The sequence below is a fragment of the Hemicordylus capensis genome, chromosome 3 (genome assembly GCF_027244095.1).
Source record: "Hemicordylus capensis ecotype Gifberg chromosome 3, rHemCap1.1.pri, whole genome shotgun sequence".
In the NCBI taxonomy this organism is placed as follows: domain Eukaryota; kingdom Metazoa; phylum Chordata; class Lepidosauria; order Squamata; family Cordylidae; genus Hemicordylus; species Hemicordylus capensis.
The window spans coordinates 278,875,338-278,898,614 of record NC_069659.1 but is presented as its reverse complement, the minus strand read 5'-3'; the positions used below and the strand labels follow the sequence as shown (position 1 = coordinate 278,898,614).

The following is a 23,277-nucleotide window of genomic DNA, read 5'->3' as shown; positions in this document are numbered from 1 at the left end:
ACAGAGACAAAGAATAAGTCTTTTGTGTGGTGCTATTGTGTGATCATATTTTAGCAAGTGGAATGTATTTCTGAACCAGACCTGTGAATTCTATGTCAGACGTGGCAGGTCATGCTACTATAGAACTGCACTGGCATGTAAGATGCGTACTGAACCCAGGTTGAACAGGATTTTGATCATGGAAATCCCTTGATGTCTGTAATTCTATGGTTTAATATCTGCTGTAATCATTTAGATGCAATTTGATCCATTTAGTTTATCATTTGGAATGTCACCAATGGAGCATTTTGAGCAGGAAATGAAACCGAAATAATAGAACCAGGCTCCACAGGCCTCACACTTCCTTTCCTAGGAAATAAGTGTCACACACTGTTATTACCTCCCTATTCTGATCTAATTGCCAGTTCCAAATTCAGATCCTTCAACAGTTTAAAGATTCATTAATGTAGAAAATCAAATACAAGGCTGAGAAACTCCAAACACTTGAAATGGTATCAAGAAATCAGTGACACTGCAGAGATTCCATCAATATGTTTCACTGGCTTATTTATTAATTCCTGATGGAGACCACTGATAACGATGAGCTTTCAGATATTCATCTAGGGGAGAAGCAGTCATTTAAAATGTACTGAGATTAACAATCCTGCAATTAGTCTTTCTGTGGTGTCCCTTTAGGATTCTTTACAGTCATTGTTAAACATGTTCAGGTAAGAGTATATTGAATCAATGCTCTTCTCTTAAAGGTTTCTAGCTTAAATATTGTGACAGTGTGACTTTCCTTTCTCAGTTCATCCTCATATTACGTGATACATCTCTCTCTCAGAAATAAAAATGCGTCTCAGCCAGTATTCTAATTGCACCAAAATTTACATGGGGTCTCTAACAAATACCAAGCCTCCCAGGAAGAAAAGATCTCCCTGGCTGTTTCAGACAAAAGGACCATTTAGTTTAGCGTTCTGTTCACAACTGTGGTCAGTTTGATGCTCCTAACAAACTTGCAAGCAAGATATCATAGAGATAGGCATCCCTTGTTTGTCTCCAACGTCTAGGACTTGGTACTCTTCTGCCTCTGCTTATGAAAGCTCTATTTTAAGCTATCATGGCTCATAGCCATTAATTTGTCCTCTATAAATTTGTCTAGTTCTTTAAAAGGCTAAGAGCCAGTTCACATGTTATAGGTGCCACACACAAGGGCATGTAATGAAATAATTATTGGGAGGGGCAAGCCTTCCCTCCACACACATGGGTGACTGTTGAATTTTGGAGTTGCAAGGCTGTACTTAGGGTGCATGTATAATTGTGCCATTGAGTCAGTGTTGACTCCTGGTGACCACAGAGCCCTGTGGTTGTCTTGGTAGAATACAGGAGTGGTTTACCATTGTGTTTCTCCCACACAGTATGAGATGATGCCTTTCAGCATCTTCCTATATCACTGCTGCCTGATATAGGGGTTTCCCACATTTTGGGAAACACACCAGCGGGAATTCGAACCAACAGTCTCCTGCTCTCTAGGCAGGTTTCTTCCCTGCTGTGCCATTTTGTTTGTATGCCAAGCACATACCACCAACACACATTGGTGCATTTTAATTCTGCCTGTGCATGCTTTTGGACAGACCAGCCTTGACCCAGGAAATACTGTCAGCCATCCCCACCACACTTCAGTGATCATACTTACCACATTGCTAGCAACATTTGCATTATCTAGGATTTGCAGGCAGTGTATACTCCTCTGCATATGTGAAAAGCACATTTCCTACACTATGGAATAACCAAAGCCACGCCACTTCAAAGTTTGTATGGGCTACTCTCAAAACAGTGTAGTATCCCTATCCTGCTGCTGTGAATTAGCAGGATAATCGTCTCTTTTGCCATTGAGGAATATGGGCCACAGGGGCCTAGACTGGGCATGAATAGGTGGTTTATTGCATCTAATAGTATTATACACTTCTGAATTGACCTGTAACAGTTTTGATTTTTGCCATATAACACCAATTCAGTAAGGCTCTACCAGACTTTTTAAATTTGAGGTTTCACTTAACTCATTCCTTGAATCTAATTTAAAGTTAACCAAGTTATTTTTTAAAATAAGAATATTGTAAAATAAAAATAAAACATAAAAATGTTGTATTTAAATGCGTAATTAACAAATTGAAAACATAAGATTTTTTTAAAAAAAGAATGATTTAACCCTTCTATATAGTGAACTCCCAGAACCCATCACATCATCTTCTACCTTTTCCCATCACTATATCAACTACATAGTAATTACATGGTGTCTACTTATCCAGTCTCATGTCCTGTCCTGAAACCTCCACTCCTTTAGCCTCCTCCCACAATTGTCCAGCCTGAACTCTTCTTGAACAAAATAAGCAGCTCACAACCTCCCCCGCACACTCCATCCCCCATTTCATTTATTTATTTTATTTATCAAATTTTTAGACAGTTCAAAAATTCCATCTCTGGGCAGTTTACAACAACATAAAATGTAAGTTTGGGGGTAGTATACAAATCTGATAGATAAATAAATAAATAAAACATTTAAGACGAAAATGCAAACCTTAAAACAATTATAAACCACAGTCAAGTTCAAAAGCCTGGGTGGGGGGGAAAAAGCCTTTAAGGGCTTTTTAAAAAAGTTATCAGAAATGGAGAGGCTCTTATTTCAGCAGGGAGCATATTCCAGCGTCTCAGGGTATGAGCTCAATGGGCAATGGGGCTCATGGTAAAGAAGATGTTCTCTTAAATGCCCAGAGCCTAAACTGTTTAAAGCTTTATAGGTTATAACCAGCACCTTCTATTTTGCCGGGAAACTATATTGGCAGCCAATGTACTTCTTTTAGTATAGGAGTAATATGGTCTCTCCAAGATGTTCCTGAGACCAACCTGGATGCAGTGTTCTGTAGCAACTGCAGGTTCCAGACTACATATCAAGGTAGTCCCATATAAAGCACATTGCAGTCGTCAAGTCTGGAGGTTACCAGCATATGTACTACTGTTCTAAGCTCATTTATCTCAAGAAACTGGTGCAGCTGGCATATCAGCCGAAGCTGCAAGAAAGCACTTCTGGCTGTCACCTCAACCTGGAACATGAGGGAAAGATTTGGATCTAGAAGCACTCCCAGACTGCATGTCTGTTCCTTCTGGGAAAGTATGACCCCATCCAGAACTGGCAGATCAAAATTGTCTCCCGAGTTCCGACCCCACACAATAACTACCTCCAAAAACTACCTCTGAGTTCCAACCCCACACAATAACTAACTCCATTGTATAAAAATATGTTAAATAAATAAATAAATAAATAAATAAGAAAGAAATCTTATTTGGATTCAGTCTTAGTTTGTTATCCCTCATCCAGCCCATCACTGCCTACATTTAGGGAGGTTATGCTTTCACCTGAAGATGCTGACATGGAGAAATAGGTTTGAGTGTCATCAGCATACTGATATATATAACACCCTGCACCAGTTCTGCTGATGATCTCTCCCAGTGGTTTCAAGTAGATATTTAAAAAGCATTGGAGACAGAATGGAGCCATATGAGGGATGCCATATAAAAGTTCCAATTCTGAGGAGCAACAGTCTCCAAGGGGCACCATCTGGAATCTCACTGAACGATAGGAGTAGAACCACTGCAGACCAGTGTCTCTCATCCCCAACCCCCTCAGATGCTCCAAAAGAATACTCTGGTCAACAGTATCAAAAGCCACCGAGAGATCCCAAAGGACCAACAGAGTCCCACTCTCTCTGTCAATTCCCAATTGAAGATCATCCATTAGGGTGGCCAAGGCACTCTCCACTTTATAGCCCACCCGATAGCCAGTTTGAAATGGGTCTAGATAATCAGTTTCTTCCAAGGCTGTCTTGAGCTGAGAGGCCATCACCCTCTCAATTACCCTGCCCAACCATGGAATGTTGGAGACTGGTCTATACTTGCTTAACTCTGAGGGAGCCACTGCAGGCTTCTTAATGATTGCCTCCTTAAGATAGGGAGGCATCTTGCCCTCCTTCAGAGAAGCATTTATAATATCTACTAGGCCTTCTACAACAACCCCCCTGCCAGACAGCATAAGAAAAGCATGTCAGACAAGGTCAAAAGAACATGCGGTAGGCTGCACCATTCCAAGCAGCTTGTCCACATCCTCTCTTATTGCCTGAGATAGCTTCTAAAGTAGAGATAAATCTAACTACAGTGCTAATTTTCCTCTCTGCTTGGAGGAGGAGGAAAGCCTAGAGCTAGAGCAGCCTAAGAGGAAGGAGCTAAGAAAGCCAAAGCCAAGGGGTAAAGACATGATGAGTTTGACCAAGATCCAGGTAAGCCAGAACTGAACTATTGCAAGCAAGCCCATTATTACCATAGGAGGAAAACTGAAGCTAATTACAGTGGTCCCTCGACTTACGATGTTAATCCGTTCCGAACGCACGTTCGGAGGTCGAAATTTTTGTAAGTCGAAGGGCGCATCCACGGAGGTCTGAAAACATTCATAAGTCGAGGAAGCCGCATCTAAAAATTCGTAGGTCGAGTAAGCCGCATCTAAAACGGCAACGACTTCCGGTCTTTTTTGTCATTCGTACCTCGAAAACATCATAAGTCGAGTAGTTCGTAGGTCGAGGGACCACTGTATTTAGAAGATTGTGCTTAAGAATGCTTAGGCAAACCTAAGTTCCACCATGAAACTGACATCCAGACTAAAACTGTGCTGACTTCCACACTAATGATACACAGTTGTGCAAAAGGGAGGAGTTTCCCACCATATCCTCTTCCCTATGAAGCCCAATATGAATCACAAAAATGTCTCTGAGGGTCATGTGACCCTCAAGAACATATTTTCATAATACACAGCAGCTTCAGAGGGAAAGTGAGATTGTCAAAAAGCATTTATTTCCCCATTTGTGCAATGGTGCAGCATTAGTGAGGAACTCATAACTGTTGCCCAACACAGTACTAATCTGGATGTCAGCCAATGTCTTTGTAGGTACAGGAAATCCTGATTTTGTATGTTTTGCAAGAGTCCATCAGAAGCAGCACAACAAGCAGTGTGTTGGGGTTCCTGATAGCAGTCAGCCCTGGAGTTCATCCTCTTTTGATGTAGTCGGGTTTGCCTTACAAGGAATGTTAATGCAGTCATGAGGCCTGCAAGAGATGAGAATCAGGTGGAACACAGCCTCCGTTCAGCAGTATGCCACGGAGCACAGCCATGGCACAGCCTCCACTCAGCAGTAGCCACCAGTGGGTGGCTGAAGCAACAATCAAAGATGCAGGTGGGAGCGAACTCAGGGATGAGAGGAAACATCAGGGATGAGGGGTGGGGCCAACAGCGGAGTGGGTTTGGAGAGTAAGACAGAGGCCAAGGAGGAGGGAAAGGGTAGCAAAATGTGGGAGGCAGAAGAAGGGCACCCAGGAACAGCCACTGTTGCCCTTTCTATCCAGGTTGGAGGAGGAGGAGGATGAAAGAACTTCCTACCCATACTGAGGCCTCTTGGGGAGAGGAGAAATAGAGAGGGAGATTCATCAGCAACATTCATCTAAATCAAGCCTGCTCAACTTAGCACCCCCCAGCTGTTTTTGAACTACTACTCCCATAATACCCAGCCACAGCGGCCAATAGCCAGGGATTATGGGAACTGTAGGCCAACATCTGCAGGAGGGCTGAGGCTGAGCAGCTCTGATCTAAATAGAGAGCTGCTAGCCTAGGCCCTCCTTCAGAATAGGACAAAGTGTCTAAGCCTGGCAGCCAGAGCCTTTTACTTCTTCTCACTCAGAAAGGTCTCAAATGACTCTCTATGCCTCCTGCTGACTATTGGGGAGGGGGTGTTTGTCACTAACCCATCCTCTCTCCCCCTCTCTAGGGAAAGAGGGTGTGCTTCCCCTCTGACACCCATGGCCACATAGAGGATGTTTTAAATCACTTTCACAGTATGATGAGGTGTTCATGTGCGGTGGCATGAAACAATGGGAGGGAGGGATTTTCTCCACACTGCCACAAATTCTGTAGTGACCTGAAGGCATATGCGTAGTGAGGTAACAAACACAATTTGTTACATGGTGCATTTACTTTATTGACAAATTTCAAGTGGCCTCCATGAGGCAATTGTAATGTTGCAACCCAGTCCTTACATGCCTGTTTAAATTTTATTTGATCAATTCCCAGAGGGTCAGTCTATCAGCAACTGCTACTATATATACTAAGAATCGTTCTATGTTAGTTGTCTCCCAAGGAGAGGAGAGCTGGTCTTGTGGTAGCAAGCATGACTTGTCCCCTTAGCTAAGCAGGGTCTGCCCTGGTTGCATATGAATGGGAGACTGGATGTGTGAGCAATGTAAGATATTCCCCTTAGAGCCGCTCTGGGAAGAGCAAAAGGTTCCAAATTCACTCCCTGGCATCTCCAAGATACGGCTGAGAGAGATTCCTGCCTTCAACCATGGAGAAGCCGCTGCCAGTCTGTGTATTTAATACTGAGCTAGATAGACCTATGGTCTAACTCAGTAGATGGCAGCTTCCTATGTCACCAAGTCTATTGAAATTCTGTTGAAATATATAATTTCTCTTTTTGTGGGTGGAAGGTGGTGGGGGAGAAACACTCTCCAAAATCAAAACATTTTAATTTTGACATTTTTATTTTCAGTTTTTCTTTGGAACCTACATGAACAACCTCTTTTGTTTTAGTTTGCCAGTATATCAGGTTGTCTGCCACCAGCTCATCTGTTTGTTTGCTTTTGTCTTTTATTAGGGTTGTTGTTCTATTCCCTGCTGCTATTTAGTTTATTTCTTTCATTTATTTTAAGATGTGTCCCAAAACATAATGTTTAGTGAGGTGTATTAAGAGACTGACTGATGGATGTACTCTGAGGAGATGTTTTATAGCCTAGTTTGTACACTAGTTTATAGAATTTTTTTTAAAAAATGCATTCTACCAACTGCACCTATTGCTGGATCTGAGCAGAAGAAAATAAATGTGCAGGGGGCGGGCGGGGACATAAAAGAAAATATATACACGTATCTTTCATAGATTTTCTTTTCTGAGAAATTCCAACATTTACTGGTTGATATTCCCATGCATGTGTACTGGATTAGGAACATGTGGCATTTACAGGAGCTGCATTTCCCAATGTGCCACACATGCACAAGAGCGTAACATCTAGGACCTGACATGACCTCCCCCCCGGATAGTAACTCTGACCCAAGAATCTGACCCTGAAGTGGTAGGACCATCACTGAACAAATTGCACACTGGAGCCAGCGTGGTGTAGTGGTTAGAGTGCTGGACTAGGACAGGTGAGACCCGAGTTCAAATCCCCATTCAGCCATAATACTTGCTGGGTGACTCTGGGCCAGTCACTTCTCTCTTAGCCTAACCTACTTCACAGGGTTGTTGTGAGGAGAAACGTAAGTATGTAGTACACCGCTCTGGGCTCCTTGGAGGAAGAGCAGGATATAAATATAAATAAAATAAAATAAATAAATAAATTTCCAAGTCCTGACATGAGCCTGACAGAGCTCCAGTGTTGCCCCCCAAAACAGTACCCTCATAGCCTAAGCCCCCTAAAATGGCACCCTGGAACCCAAGCTCCTGAGGAGCTGGCATCTCCAACATTGTTGCATTCCCTGATAGCTGCATGCCAGCACTAGCAACAGGTTAGGCAGAAATAGGGAGAAAGTGGGGGGCGGGGAGGCCGATTCCAGGATAGAAGGCTACCCTTTTAAGGCTTTCATTCTCCAGGCAAGGAAGCAGAGCCCAGCGTGAGCTCAGAAGATTAAAGAGATCAGACTACTGCTGCAGATGAATTCCCCCCCCCCAAAGCTGTCCATTAGGGATGTGCATGAAATGCAATCTGGAAACCAAATCATGGCACATCCCTTTAAAATGGAGGGATTACACATCCCCTTTAACAGGGAGATCAGGTCCATACATGCTCCTCCTTCGCCTGCCACAACTTCCATAACTGCAGTCTTTCCCCCAGCGATGCTTGTCTCCAAGCTGCCCCTGAGAGACACTGACATGCAGGGGCAGCTAGGAGATGACCTACCAGCACACAAGCATAGCTGTGAGGAGCTCTGAGATTACAGAAATGGCAGTGAGCAGAGGAGGAGCATGTATGGACCTGCTGTTCCCCATGTTAAAGGGGATGTGTAATCCCTCTGTTTTAAAGGTATGTGCCATGATTCATTTTCAAAATTGTGTTTAGTGCACATCCTTAGCAGTGTTCCCTCTAACAGGGATTCCCAGATGTTGTTGACTACAACTCCCGTAATCCCCAAGCAAAAGCCATTGCAGCTGGGGATTCTGGGAGCTGTAGTCAACAACATCTGGGAATCCCTATTAGAGGGTACACTGATCCCTACTGTCCATAATATTACAACCCAACTGGCCTTGACTTCTGGACTTTGTAGGCTCTTCTCCATGGAACAGGATGGGACAGGATACAGACTTCACCAGGCTTCTTTTGGCAACTGGTTCCATGTTCAAACCCCAGAATCACATAACTGATGCCCCACAATGCCAAATGCATTGTTTATATGGTTACATGCTTATGCCATGATTCAGCAGCCATTTATATTATATGCTACAACTCATACGCCACAATTTATGTTGTTAAAAAAAAAGATCACTTCTGCAGCTATGCAGGTGGCGTACTTTTCTTGTAATCAGATATTTATAGAGCATTGTTAACAGAAACCTGGTTAAAACTGAAAAAACTGATGAGGAGCAGTCTAACAGGCAACACTTACTAGGGATGTGTGAACAGGTTCATTTCCAAACCTGTTCGACATTGAACCGGTTCGGTTCTATGGTTTGATATTGGACCAAACCCCCCCTTAACTGAACACCGCCCACCCTCCAGCCTGTTTGTGGGGTTCCAAGTAAAAACATTTCTTACTTTTTTACTGGGGGGCTTCTCCAAAGCTGCAGGGGGCATCTCCAGAGGTTCACCCCCCCCAATGGCCTCCATGAATGCCCAAATCATCTCATCTGGGTGGTTTTCAGCCCATTCTGGGCCTCACCTCTGTGGTGGTGGCCATTTTGGAGGATGCCCCTGCATGCCCAATGGGCCTCTGCATGGCCAGGTCATGACCCGGTTTAAATAAAAAACCGTTACACACACACCCGGCCAAACTGAACTGGGGGAGGTTCAGGGGCTGTGTGGCAAAACCAAACATGCCCAGTCCAGTTCGAGTCCAGTCCTGACTCAAACTGAACTGGGCAACCCGATTTAATGCACACTTACTGGTTGCATTAGGACTGTGCAAATTAATCACATTAATAGTCCCCACTGTTCTTGAGAACTACCCCCCCCCACTTTTCTTGCATTCCTTGCTCTCTGACAGATATTGGTTTACACAGGTGAGCAATTTCTTTGTCACTGTTGATTTACAAATGCATTGATTTTAAAGGTGTCTATTCCCAATGCCTGATGGATTCACAGCACTGCAATCCTCCATCACAATCACTGAGAGCTATTTAAGTACATCATATTTGTTGTCTGACAGAAGGCATTTCCATACTGCATGATATAAAGCATTGCATGGTATGTAGGATGTGGAATAGTTTACCATTTAAATAACCACATAAAGAAGAGAGCCCAGCCACTGATATAATGCTTTGCTCTGTGAGCTGAGTTTGGTATCTAATGCATGCACATTCAGAGCCAGGAAGAATAAGAAAAAGAGAACAGATTAGCTGCTTCTGCTTTTCCCTGAAAGAATGTAATCCCTCTGCTAGGGTTCAGAGCTAGACCAGGACTTAAAACTAGACCTAGAGGGCATGTTCGTTGGCTCAGGATCTGAGGTCAGTAACTTGAACTGGATACTACTGATACTGATGTTCAGTAAACAGGAGATACTGCTCAGATGACCAGGCACAGGCAGAAGGGTTATTTGCCAATCCCAAGAGCCAACGTGGATGTATGCATGCATGCATGCATGCATTGATTGATTTTCACATGTCTGCAGTGCCTTCCATCAAAATAGATCTCATGGTGATTTGCAGCATATTTTAAATCATTATGAAATAATTTAAATGCAATAAAGCAGACATTAGAATACAAAAGTGACATTCAGGATAGCACATCCAGCCAAAGCACAGTGGCACTACATTCTTTCTCCCTCCCTCTCTTTAAAAGTTACTTGGTTCTTTCTAGATTTTCCTTCTTGGCATTTTCCGGACTACGAGATTTGCAACAGTTAAAGCATTGCAAAGTGTGACGGAATAATGCAAGGGCTGTTTAATGCTTCATTGCAAGCTGGTTGCCATTCATATTTTCCATCCACTGAAACATTTTTTTCAAGGCACGGGTGTCCATATTCTCCTTCTAATGCATTTATCTGCCCCTACTCCTGCTCCATTTGGGCCAATGGAATTGCAGGGAGGGTGTGATGTAACGACCTTCCTTAAAAAAGAAACAAAAAACAAAAAACACCTCAGCTGCCCTGCACAAATCTGCCAGCAGGGGAAAGTGCCATTCCACACCAAAAATCTAACTTTGTTTTGCATCATTTCAGCTTTGCGCAAGCAATACCAAGAGGGGATTTTTTTTAAAAAAAAAGATGGGGAGTGGGCCACATGAGGAGAACCTTTGGAGTGACAAGACAAGGGAACTGATTATTGGTGGGGGAGCAAAAGGGAATCCTGTGGCGAGCCAGGAAGGGGGGGAAGACAGGAACTGGCATGCCTCCAGAGAAATAAATAAATAAATACGTGGGAGGAGGCGGAAGGGAGGCAAGAGCTCCTCCAGTGAGGGCTGTGGAATTGCACAGAAGTAAATTATTCACTTCAATGGCTTCCTTTTAAGTAAGTGACTGTTTTCTCTCCCTGCCCTTTTCCTTGTAGTAAGCAAATGGGATTGCAAAGAAATAAATGATTTAGTTCAATGGGCTTCCTCTTCCTTAAAAGTTCACGAGAAAGGGTTGGATTCAGAAATCTGCTCAGCTGCACTAGTATGAGTCTCTGGCCAAAGTAGCAAATTAAAAGGGGACTCCACAAAAGAAAAGTGTGTGTGGGGGGGGGAATAAAACGCTCTGATCTCCTCCCTCCCACTTTGTCTCCCCATTTCTCTCTCTCTCTCTCTCTCTCTCTCCTGGGGGGGGGGGGAAGGCAAATGTGGCTGGGTGGCAGTGTTCCTTCTGCGAGAACTTCCCAGATGTTTCTGACTACAATTCCCATAATGCCCAGCCAAAGACCATTGCAGCTGGTGATTCTGTGAGTTGTAGTGAATAATATCTGTGAATAGCCTGTTAGCGGGAACACTGCTGGGCAGCGGCAACAACAGCAGTGAAGTTTGCAAGGAACCCCTACACACACCAAATCCACACCAGCCTACTGTGAGATTGATCATTTAGGAAGGCGAGGTGCTCCGTCTCTGTCTTGTGGTGACAGAGCAGCAAGTGATGTGAAGCGGGAGGGAGGAGGGAGGGAGGGCGAGATCAGCAGCTATGGCTCTTCTCAGCCATCCTCCTTGGCCCCTTTTCCTGCTTGCTGCTGGGTGAATACTGGGGCTGGCTTGGCAAGCCGGCTGGGGAGGAGCTTCCTGCCACTCCGAGCGCCCCGATCCACAGCTGGGAATGGAGACCTTGCTTAGAGTCGGCTAAGAGGGAGGGGTGTCTGCTGTCCTGCCTAGACCAGCCCAGCTCTTTCAGCCTCTGCCTACCCCAAGTGCAAGAAGAGAGAATTTTTTAAAAAAGAATTCATTTTACATGAGTGGCAACATTATTTCCGGAACGGGCAGAATGGGGAGATAAAAATCATCTCACTGTGATTTGAACCATCCATATCACAAGGCACTACAATGCGTAAACAATGGAGCAAGCTTCCTAAAAATGGAAATACATCTACTTCCTACAATGCATTTGCAACGTTGTACAGGTGCAACATAGCAATAAAACCCGAAACAGGGCATGGGTGAATGACACCCTACTGACAGCGCAGTGAGCGTAATGTGAAAACACTGGCAAAATGGAGGGGCACTTATGGGAAATGTGGCAGCATGTAATCTGGAAAACGCCCTTGAGAACTAATTTTTCTGGGCTTGATCCCTCAGAAATTTTTGGCAAATGTTTCATTTTGGCAGCCACATTCTTCTCTTATGCTTTTGATTAGCAGGTCTCCATTTATGCCATATATTTTAAGAAATGCTCCCTACTTAGCAGTTCAACCCCTTCAAAGGAGATGCAGCTCAACTTCTGCTTCCCACCTGAAGACCCCTAAAAGATAATGCAGATGTTATATGTACTACAGATACATGAGCAGATGTGTTAGCTGATGTAGAGAGATGGTTGCCACATGTGTTCTTAACAATACATCACTGTTGTATGATAAAGCAAGGCATTCTAAGGGTTCTCTTTCTCTTTAAGACAACCCTTGATGAGTACTCTCTGTGGCGGGGGATCAGTACTTTGAGACAAGCATCTAGAATTAAATCCTAGACACTCTTCCAAGATTATCCACTTAGGCAGCTAAACAGAACAGCATCTTCTATGATTATAATGCAAACAACCACAGTGACGCCAAAAATGCGCTCCCTATTGAGATACGATCCTCCCTATCTCTGACAATTTTTTAAAAATGCTTAAAAACCCATCTTTTTACTCAGGCTTTTTCAGATTTTTAATAGGTTTTTAATTCTGTGATTGACTTTTAAAATGTTAGTTTTTGATTGTTTTTATGTGTTTTTATGTGTGTTTTTAACTGTTTTATCATTGTGAACCGCCCAGAGACATGAGTTGGGGCGGTATAAAAGTGTAATAATAAATAAAAATAAAAATAAAATAAAAGAACCCTAGCATTCTAGATCATAACAGAATTCATGATGTGGCCAGCAGGAAGCTCAACATCTCTTGCACATAGTATGACTTAAGACATCATGAGAAAAGACCAAAGAGCAGAAGATGAATGTAACATCTTCATCTCTCAAGTGTCTTCCAGTGGAAACCTATTTAGGTGGGTCAAAATTAGCCCATTTTGAACTGATTCTTATGTTCTTCAGCATCTTCCCCACATACGGAGGATTCTACAAAAAGCAACTGGGAACAGAAAGTACTGCTCGGGGATGTCCGCAGGGAAGGGCAAGCAGGGCAACTGCCCCAGGCCCTGCTCTTTTAACCCCCATTAAAATTAGCTGGGGGGCCGGCCCACACTGGCGGATTTGCTCCAGGCCCTGCACTCCACCAGGGCTCTCTAAGGACAGCCCTGGTACTGCTTCAGATCCATTGAGCCTGCAGCACCTCAGTCTTTGCATGCACATGCTTAGTGATTTCTTCTCCGTGAAATATCAACTGTGACACACACAACCTTTGGCTTCTTTCATCTCCCCTTGATCTTTCCCTTCACCCCCTTTCACAGCTCTGAGACACAACCCTTTCATCTTTCCTCTCTCCTTGTTTGTTCCCTTCACCCTCTCTCACCTTCCTTTTCACCTTGTAAAATGCCTGAACCACTAGCTGAAATGTATGTGATGAGAAATGGGATGCTCATTTTATGTATGACATTACAAATAGTTGTTTCTTTGTTTTGGGGAGATGGAGATGGGTATGAAAATTGATTTGATGCTTGGTAATGTAATAGGATTATATATAGCTCACTGGCAGGGCTCTAAAATACAGGTCTGCATCAGGCCTTGGTGACAAGTTGAGAGTGACGGGGAAGCCTGCACTATCCTTAAGGGAACAGTAAACAGTTAATTTACTATGCCTGAATACACCACCTTTATTAGGGGAAGGGTGCTCTCTGCTCATGCTCAGGGGTACCTTGGTTTCAATGCAATAATAAATTATGAAAACAAAATGTGGTAACCTTAAAACAAAACAAAACTTAGAGGAGAACAGAAAGCGACAAAACAAACTTGAGTTGCAAGGAAGTAGAAACAAACTGTTTCTTTTCCTTTCTCCTGTCCAAAGGAAGGGGGAAAGAGTGTGGAAGGCAGTAACACTAGTTAAGCCCTAAAACTCTTGGGAAATTCCCAATATTAGCGCCTCTGACTCACCTCTCCTAATTACATCCCAATCTCTGAAATGTGAATATTTTGGAGGCAGAAAATGGTTGCCTATGTGACTTCAGACCTTTGGCTGAGGAAGTAGCATGCCATTTCACAAAGAAAGCTGTAGACACAAACCTTCTGATCCTGACTGTAGGCCAGAATCCAGTCCTCCTGCTTGGGATGGAAGAGCATGCTGTGGATGTAGAAGTTCAGCCGGTATTTCTGATAAGTGGCTCCTTCATCAGAACTGATCAGCAGGCTGCTCTCAATTTCCGGGTCAGTAAGCAACATAATCTGTATGGATAAAACAGATGAAGACAGGTGGTTTAGGAGGGGGGAAGGCCAAGAAATGGCAAAACCCTATAATCCTCTAGGAAATGGGGTTCTTTTTTGAAGGATTATTCATTTTATTTGGCTCCACAGTTGGACAAAACAACCCAAGTGCAGCAAGCAAACTGAAACAAAACAAAGGTGACCTTCCAAATGGGATACAATGACTAAACATCTGACATCACAACTTCTCCTACTTCTATAATCCAGTCCATTATTTGGGACAGCTATCCTATACACTGCACTTAGGCATTGCTAAATGCTGGGTTCACACCCCTAGATATTGCTGGAGTAAATTGTATGTTTGACAGGAAGACATGGAGGCTATTAACACAAAGGTGCAAAACTGGGCTAAGGGAGCCCAGCCCAGTTTTGCATGGTTATGTGAACCACTGGGATCAGGATCGATCCTGGTGGCTACATGGCAGCAAACCTGCTCCTGAAGCCTCCTAGTTAAATGAGGTTAAGGGAGCCAGTGCTCCCTTGACCTCATTTTTGTGATCGTGTGTCTGCCATAGCTGCCTGCAGCTGCAGCAGGCACACTCAGGGGAGCTGGGGGGATCCCAGCAATGCACCACGCACTTGCACGGTGCATTATTGGGGCCCCAGGGGGCAGGCACCCAACCCCTGGAGCTGCCAGGCAAGCCGCAGGTGGACCGCAGGAGAGTGCACATGTCCGTCGGCCATGAGCGTGGTGATGCTGATCAAGGCTGCAGGTAGGAGGGAGGCAGCAGCCCAGCACGCCCGCTTTTTTGGAGGGTGCCGGCAGGGAGAAAGTTGTGGGGCGGGGGCTGAGAGGGAGGCAGCACCTTCCCTGTCCCTTAAAGTGACCCCCCCGCCCTCCTGGGAGTGCATGGACTGGTTCCGTGCACATCCCTAATGCTGTGCTGGGGATGGATAGGGCCACTTGTTCTCCCCCTGCTAAATAAAGTGAATCACCACTTTAAAAAGGTGCCTCAGTTAGCAGGGGCCAAATGTAAAAGGAGGTTTTTTCCTCATTTTTTATACCTTGCTTTTGACGTTTAAAATCACAAAGCAGTTTTAAAACATCCTAAAAATAAGTTAAAATGTTAAGTTAAAATACATCATTGCATTAAAATGACATAAAAGCCACACAAATGACAACACACATCTGAAAACTAGTCTGTGCAACACAACAGCCTTTTGCAATAAAAAGTTTCTGAATTTGAAATGGACAAGGTGAGGGCTAGCCTGATCTCCTCAAGAAGGGAATTTTACAGATGAGGAACCGCCACTAAAAGGGACCCAATTCTGGTTAACACCAACTAGATTTTCTGTCAGCAGCAATCCAGATAGCAGAGCCCTCACGGAGGAGCTGAGAAGTCAGGCATGTGACTACAATTAATACCAGCATCTATGTAAAAGGCAAAACCTGTGTTGTTCCCAAGATGGCAAATGGTGAAAGTACAATCAGCCTTAAGTTACCTCAAAGCTTAAACTTGTATACTGTATAAAAGTTTTTTAATTTGCATGTTCCACAAGTTCTACAATGTAATGCAGGCTGTTCTCAGCAATACATGCTACTGCAGGTTCCAAACGAAGCATCGAAAATCTTGGGAGTGGTATTTATATTATTTCCAATTAAGCATGATCACTCGCAAAGTACAGACACATTCGTTTAAGTAATTGTGCTCTTGTGCAAGACCAGTAGAACTTCACTAGGAGTCTACTATAACTGGAGGCTAGGAACCACCCACATTAAACTGCAGAACACATGGGACATGGAAATTGTATAAAGTATATTTCCAATTCAATAATAAATTGAAGTTCAATATGCATTAAGACTATGAAAATGATTAGAAGTAAAAAGAGGAAAAGATTTTACTTAAATGATGCAGATTATTCCATCTAGTATTTTGCTATGGTTTCTGCTGAGCCATGTTTTCTGGCTAGTTGGCCAAGTAAGTAATTTGTGTATGGTAATTGATAATCTGTGCCTCCAGAAGAGAGCATAAAGCAACATGAATGACATCTGTCACTCTGCTAATTCTCTAGGTTTTTTTATGCATACTCATTCTGCAATGAATGGACCAAATGTTGGGAGATTGGCTTTTTGCCTTTGTTTGTATGCTTAGAATGTCTGCCTATGTTGAGCTCTGTGGGTATAATGCAGACTAAATTAGTGATCAGTAAGCATCATTGAAATAAATGAGACAAATTAGTTATGACTAATTTAAGGCCCATTAATTTCAAAGAGACAATGGCCACATTCAAATGTAACGGCTAACCGTAGGTAAATGTGGCTGAAATTTTGATTCTGAATTCCAAATCATGCCACATATGTTTGCCAAACCGCGGCCAGCCAAACTCCAGTTGTATGAGAGGGGAGACCCTCCCTGCTGCTCAGCCTCTGAAGCTGATTCCAGCCAGTTCCATGGCCAGACTCTAGGTAAACCGTCACCACATCAGTGGGGCAGCCGCAATTAGCCACATTCTTGAAAGGGGGATGCCAAGTGCGATTGTGCATTTTTGGAGTGCTCCACCTGCCCTCAGCAGGAAAAGGGCATTCAAACACCTTTAAATGCCCTGCAATGCCAGCGCTTCTTCTGCCAGTGATGGCACTGCTACGTCCCCCCCACACACACACACACAGAGCCCCACACCCTGAAAGCACCACACAAGCATGGATTCTCCATTGGTTTTGGAATCTGGGTGTGTGGGGGGGTCATATCCGACTTTCATTATGAGAGGGGGAAATCCACATTTGCTAGTAGGGGATATGCAGATGGGGGAGGTCAAAGGATGCTGGGGGGGGGGGTCTGTCCCACCATAACCAGGGAAGATGTCACGAGGGGTGACCCCAGCAAAGCAGTCCATGCAGACCCATTAAAAATCCACTGACTGGCAGCTTGCTGCCAAGCTGGCTAGTCCTCTCATGAGAGGGTCAGGCTACTGGGAATACAGCTATGCTGTGCAGTGCCCATAGAAGGGTAATTCCTAACCCACAGACTGTGAGCTCATGAGTATAGCCAGCCCATTTACCCACTAATGAACCAAGGGAGCCCCACTTTAGTGAGGACTCCAACTCTCTATGGTAAAAATAGAACTGATTCTCCACTACCTCCCTCTTCCTAAAGAGGTTATCTCTCTCTCCCTATAGTCTTGTATGCACCCAAGAGGACATTTTGATAGCCCATGTGTCATAGTCAAGCCATATGTATGGCCATGGAGTGGACCAATGGGACATACATTTACACAAAATTCAAAAATCTCAGGTCCACTCCATCTGTGTGCCATATGCAGATAAGCAGTCTCAGGGAATCGCAAGAGAGGGTACATTCCTCTTCTCCCCCAACCCCAGGGCAGCAGTAGTTGATTGGAAGGGCCACAGGCAAGCACAGATACACAGGTGTAGGAGGCCAGGCAGGGGGCATGTTACTACGGCAGCTTGGCCGCTATCCCCGGGATCACGAAAACAGTCTTTGGTATACCCCTGCCCACCACTTCTCAACACAGCACAGCTCTACTTAGAGTATCGATGGACTGACACTCTCATGAGCAAGCACAGACTGTGTGGGCTTTGGTACCCACCATTATCACAGAGGAAGAATCATTCCAAAAACTGGATCGATCCTGATCCTCCTGGCCCTGTTCCTGAGTAAGCCTGGGTTGTATACACCCCACCCCTAGGGGAAGTGGCTGGGCCCCACTTCCCCACCCTTTCTTTCTTTTCTGTAAAAAACAGAACAGATCCCCCTAAACCTCCCCACCCTCTTCCCCTGTGCAGACTTTCACACACCCGAAGGACACTCCTTGTGTCATTGCCCGGATGCATGTGTGGAGGAGAGGGGGATAGACCTTTAAACCCAGTCATGATCTTGGTTCCCGGTCCATCGTCACACCGTATGGAGATCTGTGGGTGCAGGGAGTCATGGGAAAGGTAAGCCTCCATTCTCCAACCACCCTGGGATAGTTGGGTGGCTGTTCTGGGGTGACAACTGGTGCACATGTACACATGGGCTGGCAGGGGGCATGGTTTCACAGCAACTTTTCTGTAGTCCCCAAGACAAGGAAAGTATCCATGGTACCCCTCTCCACAGCTTGCCTGCACACAGCAATCTGGCTCTGTTTTAAGCCCCTATAGCCGGACAGTCTCATAAGGGAGATTTCAGTGGGAGAAGGCAATGTTTTGCTCTCTGTATTCATTTCAAATTTGTCTGGGCCATTCTCTCCCCTCCCCTCTGATAGTCCTTCTCATGAGTCCCCATGGCCTTTCCTTCTCATGCCTGGCCAGTGCACCCCAGGTCGGGTGGCTGTATCTTTGAAGAAGGATTTCAGTTTACCCAAAACTGACCCTGGTGACCAGACTTGATCATGAGTAAGTCTGGGGGCATGAACCGCAAAAATGGAAAGGGACTGGGGGCCCCTTCCCCAACCTTTCTGTGAGAAAGACAGAATGTGGCAGTTACAGAATCCCTGCTTGTGTCAGCTCCTCAAACCTGGACAGGAGTGCTCTCCCCAGAATATTTGCTCTCCTTCCAGAGAGCAGATGCCCTGCTCATGTTGGCTATCCCCACCATGAGGGGGCTCTTTGCCAGGACATACCCGCTTACACCAGTGGTGTAGACTCAGGGTCAGACAAGGACCTTTAAATATGCTCAAAGTTCCCAGGCTGGGTTCAGCACGATGTCATATGCAGATCTCATGATGTGGGGATTCCCAGCAGAATTCAAGTCCCACTGAATTCACTTGACGTTACTCTCAATTAACTGAGCACAGGCTGGCAGCCCCAACCACTTCTTATGTGTGGATGTCTCCAGTTATGCAGGTAGTAAGAACATCCAGAATTACATTTGGATAGTGAATTTAAACACACACACATAAAATAGAAACAAACATAACCAAATGGTTGTAACTAGAGCATAAAGTCTCATGTCAATATATGATGATGGAAGGTAGTCCAGTTGATCTACATCCATAAATATCCCTAATTGCACTGTGCGATATCCCTAAATGCACTGTGCGAGGAGCGTGGTGCATTGAGGGATTCCCTCTTAGCTGGGCGCAGTAGGCAGACTGTTCTGTGTCAGGCTGCAGGCAGCCTGAGCAGACACACGACCAGGAACCTGGGTAGAAGGGTGCACTTGCCAGGGTAAAAACCCTGGGCTACCCTGTGATGCAGTGCTGGAATCTGCCACAATCCCAGTGCGTCACACAAGCAGTCCTACCCCAGTAGAACTACATAGGGCTGCTCGTGTGAACAGCCTCAGTGTCTCTTCTTCCAATACTACCCCCAAAATACAGCTTGTCTAAACTGCACCAGTAATACTCCAATTAGGAGGAAATTATTGAGATCATATAACATCTCAATTAAAAATAGAGCTCTACTGATTACCAATATATATCTGGATCCAGTTCAGAATGCTAACCCTAGCCCTAAATCATCTGAGTCCAGGGTATCAAAAAGAGTTGCTTCTCTCATATGTACACTCCCATGAATTAGTATGTGCAGAGAGGTCCTGTTGTACATAACTTCCTTTTTGAAGTTACTTTTTCCACCAGCCCTGCCATTAAGGAATTACGTTTTTAGGGGACTAGCCTAGAAATTTGCAGTTTAGGGGGCTACCCAATGGAACCAACATTTTTCCAAAGTGAAATTTGAAAGAACTTCTGCTTTGCCTCAAGGAGAAGCTGAAATCCAAAGAATAAATTCAGGGTTCCTCTCAAGGAGAAACATCAGATAATTTTCTCAGATGGTTTTCTACATTCTCAAACCTAGTTGGCTTTCTTCCAGTTATCAGATTAGTTAAAACTTCGTTTGGTCTTTGGGGGAATCTTGGTTTAGTGGATCGCTGGACTGTTTTTAAGGTGCTGTCTGATACTCATGTTTAAAATATGTGAGATTTTATCTTGATAATTTATTCTAGTAAATTTACTGTTGTTTATAGACATAAGCTGGAGGTTTATGGTGTTTTATATGGTTGTAATATTTGGTTTACTTACAAATATACAATCTGAGCATTAGATGGAGCAGAGCAGAGCACTCTTATATATAGGCTCCCTTCACACATAATGGCAAACCACAGACCCACAATCCCATTCTGGGAGCCAGCGATGGGGGCGGGAATGGCTGCATGAGCTTCCTCCAACCCTGGAAGGATAGCCCACACCAGCCAATAGTGTGACAACCCACAGAAGGAGCTTCCTCCCTTAACTCCAGTTTGGAGTTAATTCAGAATGGGGATGTCACACTGCAGGGAATGGACCCTCAGTTGGGTGAGTGAAATTCACTTGAGGGTTCATTCCGAGGTTTGGCGGCAAGATCAGAACTGTGGTTAGATCCAGAAACAACAGTTCCAATCATTTTTATAACATGGAGGACAAACTTTTGGTGAGTTTACCTCAAGTTCCCTGTTATGTCCGAAGGTGGCCATAGTGTTACATCAGATCCCCAGGGAGAAAACTGCACCCTAAGGTGTTTCAGTGTACTGCTGCACTTTTTCAGTTCCAGCTTCAGCAAAACACATTCTGTCTTTCTATGAGGACCTAGTTTTTCAAAATTTTGATTTTTGTTCCTCAGTGCACTTAGAGTTGCCTTACATTCTCACATTGGCTGCTTCCAATAGGGAGGTATGCTGTAAATTTTATCAAGCTGATAGCTTCCCCCATGAGGGTACTTCAGGGCAATGGCCCTGAAATACCCCATTCAGAAATATCCTCTGGCCTCCTGGATTACAACTAGCATTCTGCCAGACAACAAGATGGTCAAGCAGCCATTATCTAATTTGTAATTTGTAATTTTCTTATATAATAATAATAATAATAATAATAATAATAATTATTATTATTACTATTATTATTATTATTATTATTATTATTATTATTATTATTCAATTTCTATACCGCCCTTCCAAAAATGGCTCAGGGCGGTTTACAAAGAGAAATAACAAATAAGATGGCTCCCTGTCCCCAAAGGGCTCACATTCTAAAAATAAACATAAGACACACACCAGCAACAGTCACTGGAAGTACTGTACTGGGGGTGGATAAGGCCAGTTCATTCATATATATATATGAATGAACTGGCCTTATCCACCCCCAGCACAGTACTTCCAGTGACTGTTGCTGGTGTGTGTCTTATGTTTATTTTTAGAATGTGAGCCCTTTGGGGACAGGGAGCCATCTTATTTGTTATTTCTCTTTGTAAACCGCCCTGAGCCATTTTTGGAAGGGCGGTATAGAAATCTAATTATTATTATTATATTATTATATATATTATATATTATATTATATATATATAATTATTATTATATATATCTGAATGTTATATATATAACTGAATGTCTGCACACTTCTGATATTTGAGGTCTTTTTTGGTGTGCATTCCACTATCTCTTGCCTAATAGTGATAAATGAATCCCTGCAGGGTTGTGGGGCTTGGCTCTGGGGAAAAAAAAACAAACCATGTGAGAGATTAAGAGTGTAAAACTCGAAGGTCTTATTAAGAACAAGGGAATTTGAGATGAATATTGTGAAAGAACACCTTATAATGAGCTATATAAGTTCAAAAACTAGTCTCCCAGTCCATGTGGATATACAGTTCTGTGTTTATGAGGCTTAATAAAAATAAATGGAGTAGAAATTCCTGCAGCTATGGATCTCCCTTTCTGTGTAAATCCCTCATTCCCCATGGGTTAAATTCTACTCAGCAGCTGCCTTGCCATCAGTTCACCCATCCTCACAGTGTTATATGGATAATGAACTCTGTGTCACCCTGGGCAAATCTCTTGTTATTAATCTTGGCACTGTCCGTGCAAACTCCAGCCAGGTCCGGCCATTAATGTCCACTTCCTAATGTAGTCAGTGACATATCCAGACTTCTTGCTGGAGGGTGGGCCACTCTGAGAGGGAACTTATTCCTTACTACAAGAAATCGATGACTTCTCACAATACACTCAACCCAATGTGGGAAGAAAGGAACAGGCTGCTGGTCTGGGAGAACACATGTGCTTATTTCTGAACATTTAGCATGCAGTTGTATCTAGAATTCTGAGGGCGAGTTAGAAACGTCACCTTTTCAGACCACAAATCAGGGATATTGGATGCATATCCCGAGATTCATATCACACTCCTAGATGGGGAGTGTGAATGCAGTGGCAGCACATACACACCCCACACACTTGTAGCAGACAGTTTGAACAGATCATATGCACATACAAACTATACCTTTATAGGCTTTTTACACAGTGACACACTTGAAAAAGGCATGTGTGGAGAAGCCTTTGTGCATACAAGTCTATGCACATTGCCTGTTCTGACAGCCTACTAAATGTGCATAGGTTATGTGGGGCCTGTTTCTATGACAATGGTCCCTTGAATGTTCAATGGCCAGTTTTCTATACTATGGAATGTCAGTGTTAGGGATCTGCTGAGGCTAAGAAACAATGTGAAAAGCAGCCTTGGTGTTGTTGCAGAGGCAAGAAATTGCTCAATGGCCTAAACAAAGAGTGCCACATTTGCACATAATGCAAAACAGGAGGTCAGTGGGCCCGCGGTTATTTTTTCTAATTGTAAATCACATTGCAGGCATTCGTCCAACCATGGTCCAGCAACCTTGGGTTTCAGGACAGGAAAGCCCTTCACTCTTCCTGGTCTGCCGAGGCAACATCCCAGAAAGTTCCATAAAACTGGTGTCACCACACTGTGGACAAGGTTAATTGTCCAGGGGTTAATCCCCTGGTGGCGCAGTGGTAAAACTGCCGCCCTGTAACCAGAAGGTTACAAGTTCGATCCTGACCAGGGGCTCAAGGTTGACTCAGCCTTCCATCCTTCCGAGGTCGGTAAAATGAGTACCCAGAATGTTGGGGGGCAATATGCTAAATCATTGTAAACCGCTTAGAGAGCTCCGGCTATAGAGTGGTATATAAATGTAAGTGCTATTGCTATTGCTAAGGTGTCAGCACATCACCAAAATGGCTGCCATTTACCACAATCTGCAAGGGGGCATGCCTACTGCGA

At 44.0% G+C, this 23,277-nt stretch overlaps 1 protein-coding gene across 8 annotated transcripts in view; it reads right to left on the bottom strand.

Annotated features, from left to right (window-relative positions):
• Positions 1 to 23,277, bottom strand: part of SORCS1 (sortilin related VPS10 domain containing receptor 1) — a 664,028-nt gene that overhangs the window by 254,704 nt on the left and 386,047 nt on the right. For all 8 annotated transcript variants that reach the window (XR_008318829.1, XR_008318830.1, XM_053305813.1 and 5 more), the window contains exon 4: positions 14,104 to 14,262. Coding sequence is in view for 6 of the 8 variants with exons in the window: in XM_053305813.1 (XP_053161788.1) it covers positions 14,104 to 14,262 (159 nt within the window). In the remaining 2 variants the exon portion in view is untranslated. The remainder of the gene's footprint in view (positions 1 to 14,103; positions 14,263 to 23,277) is intronic.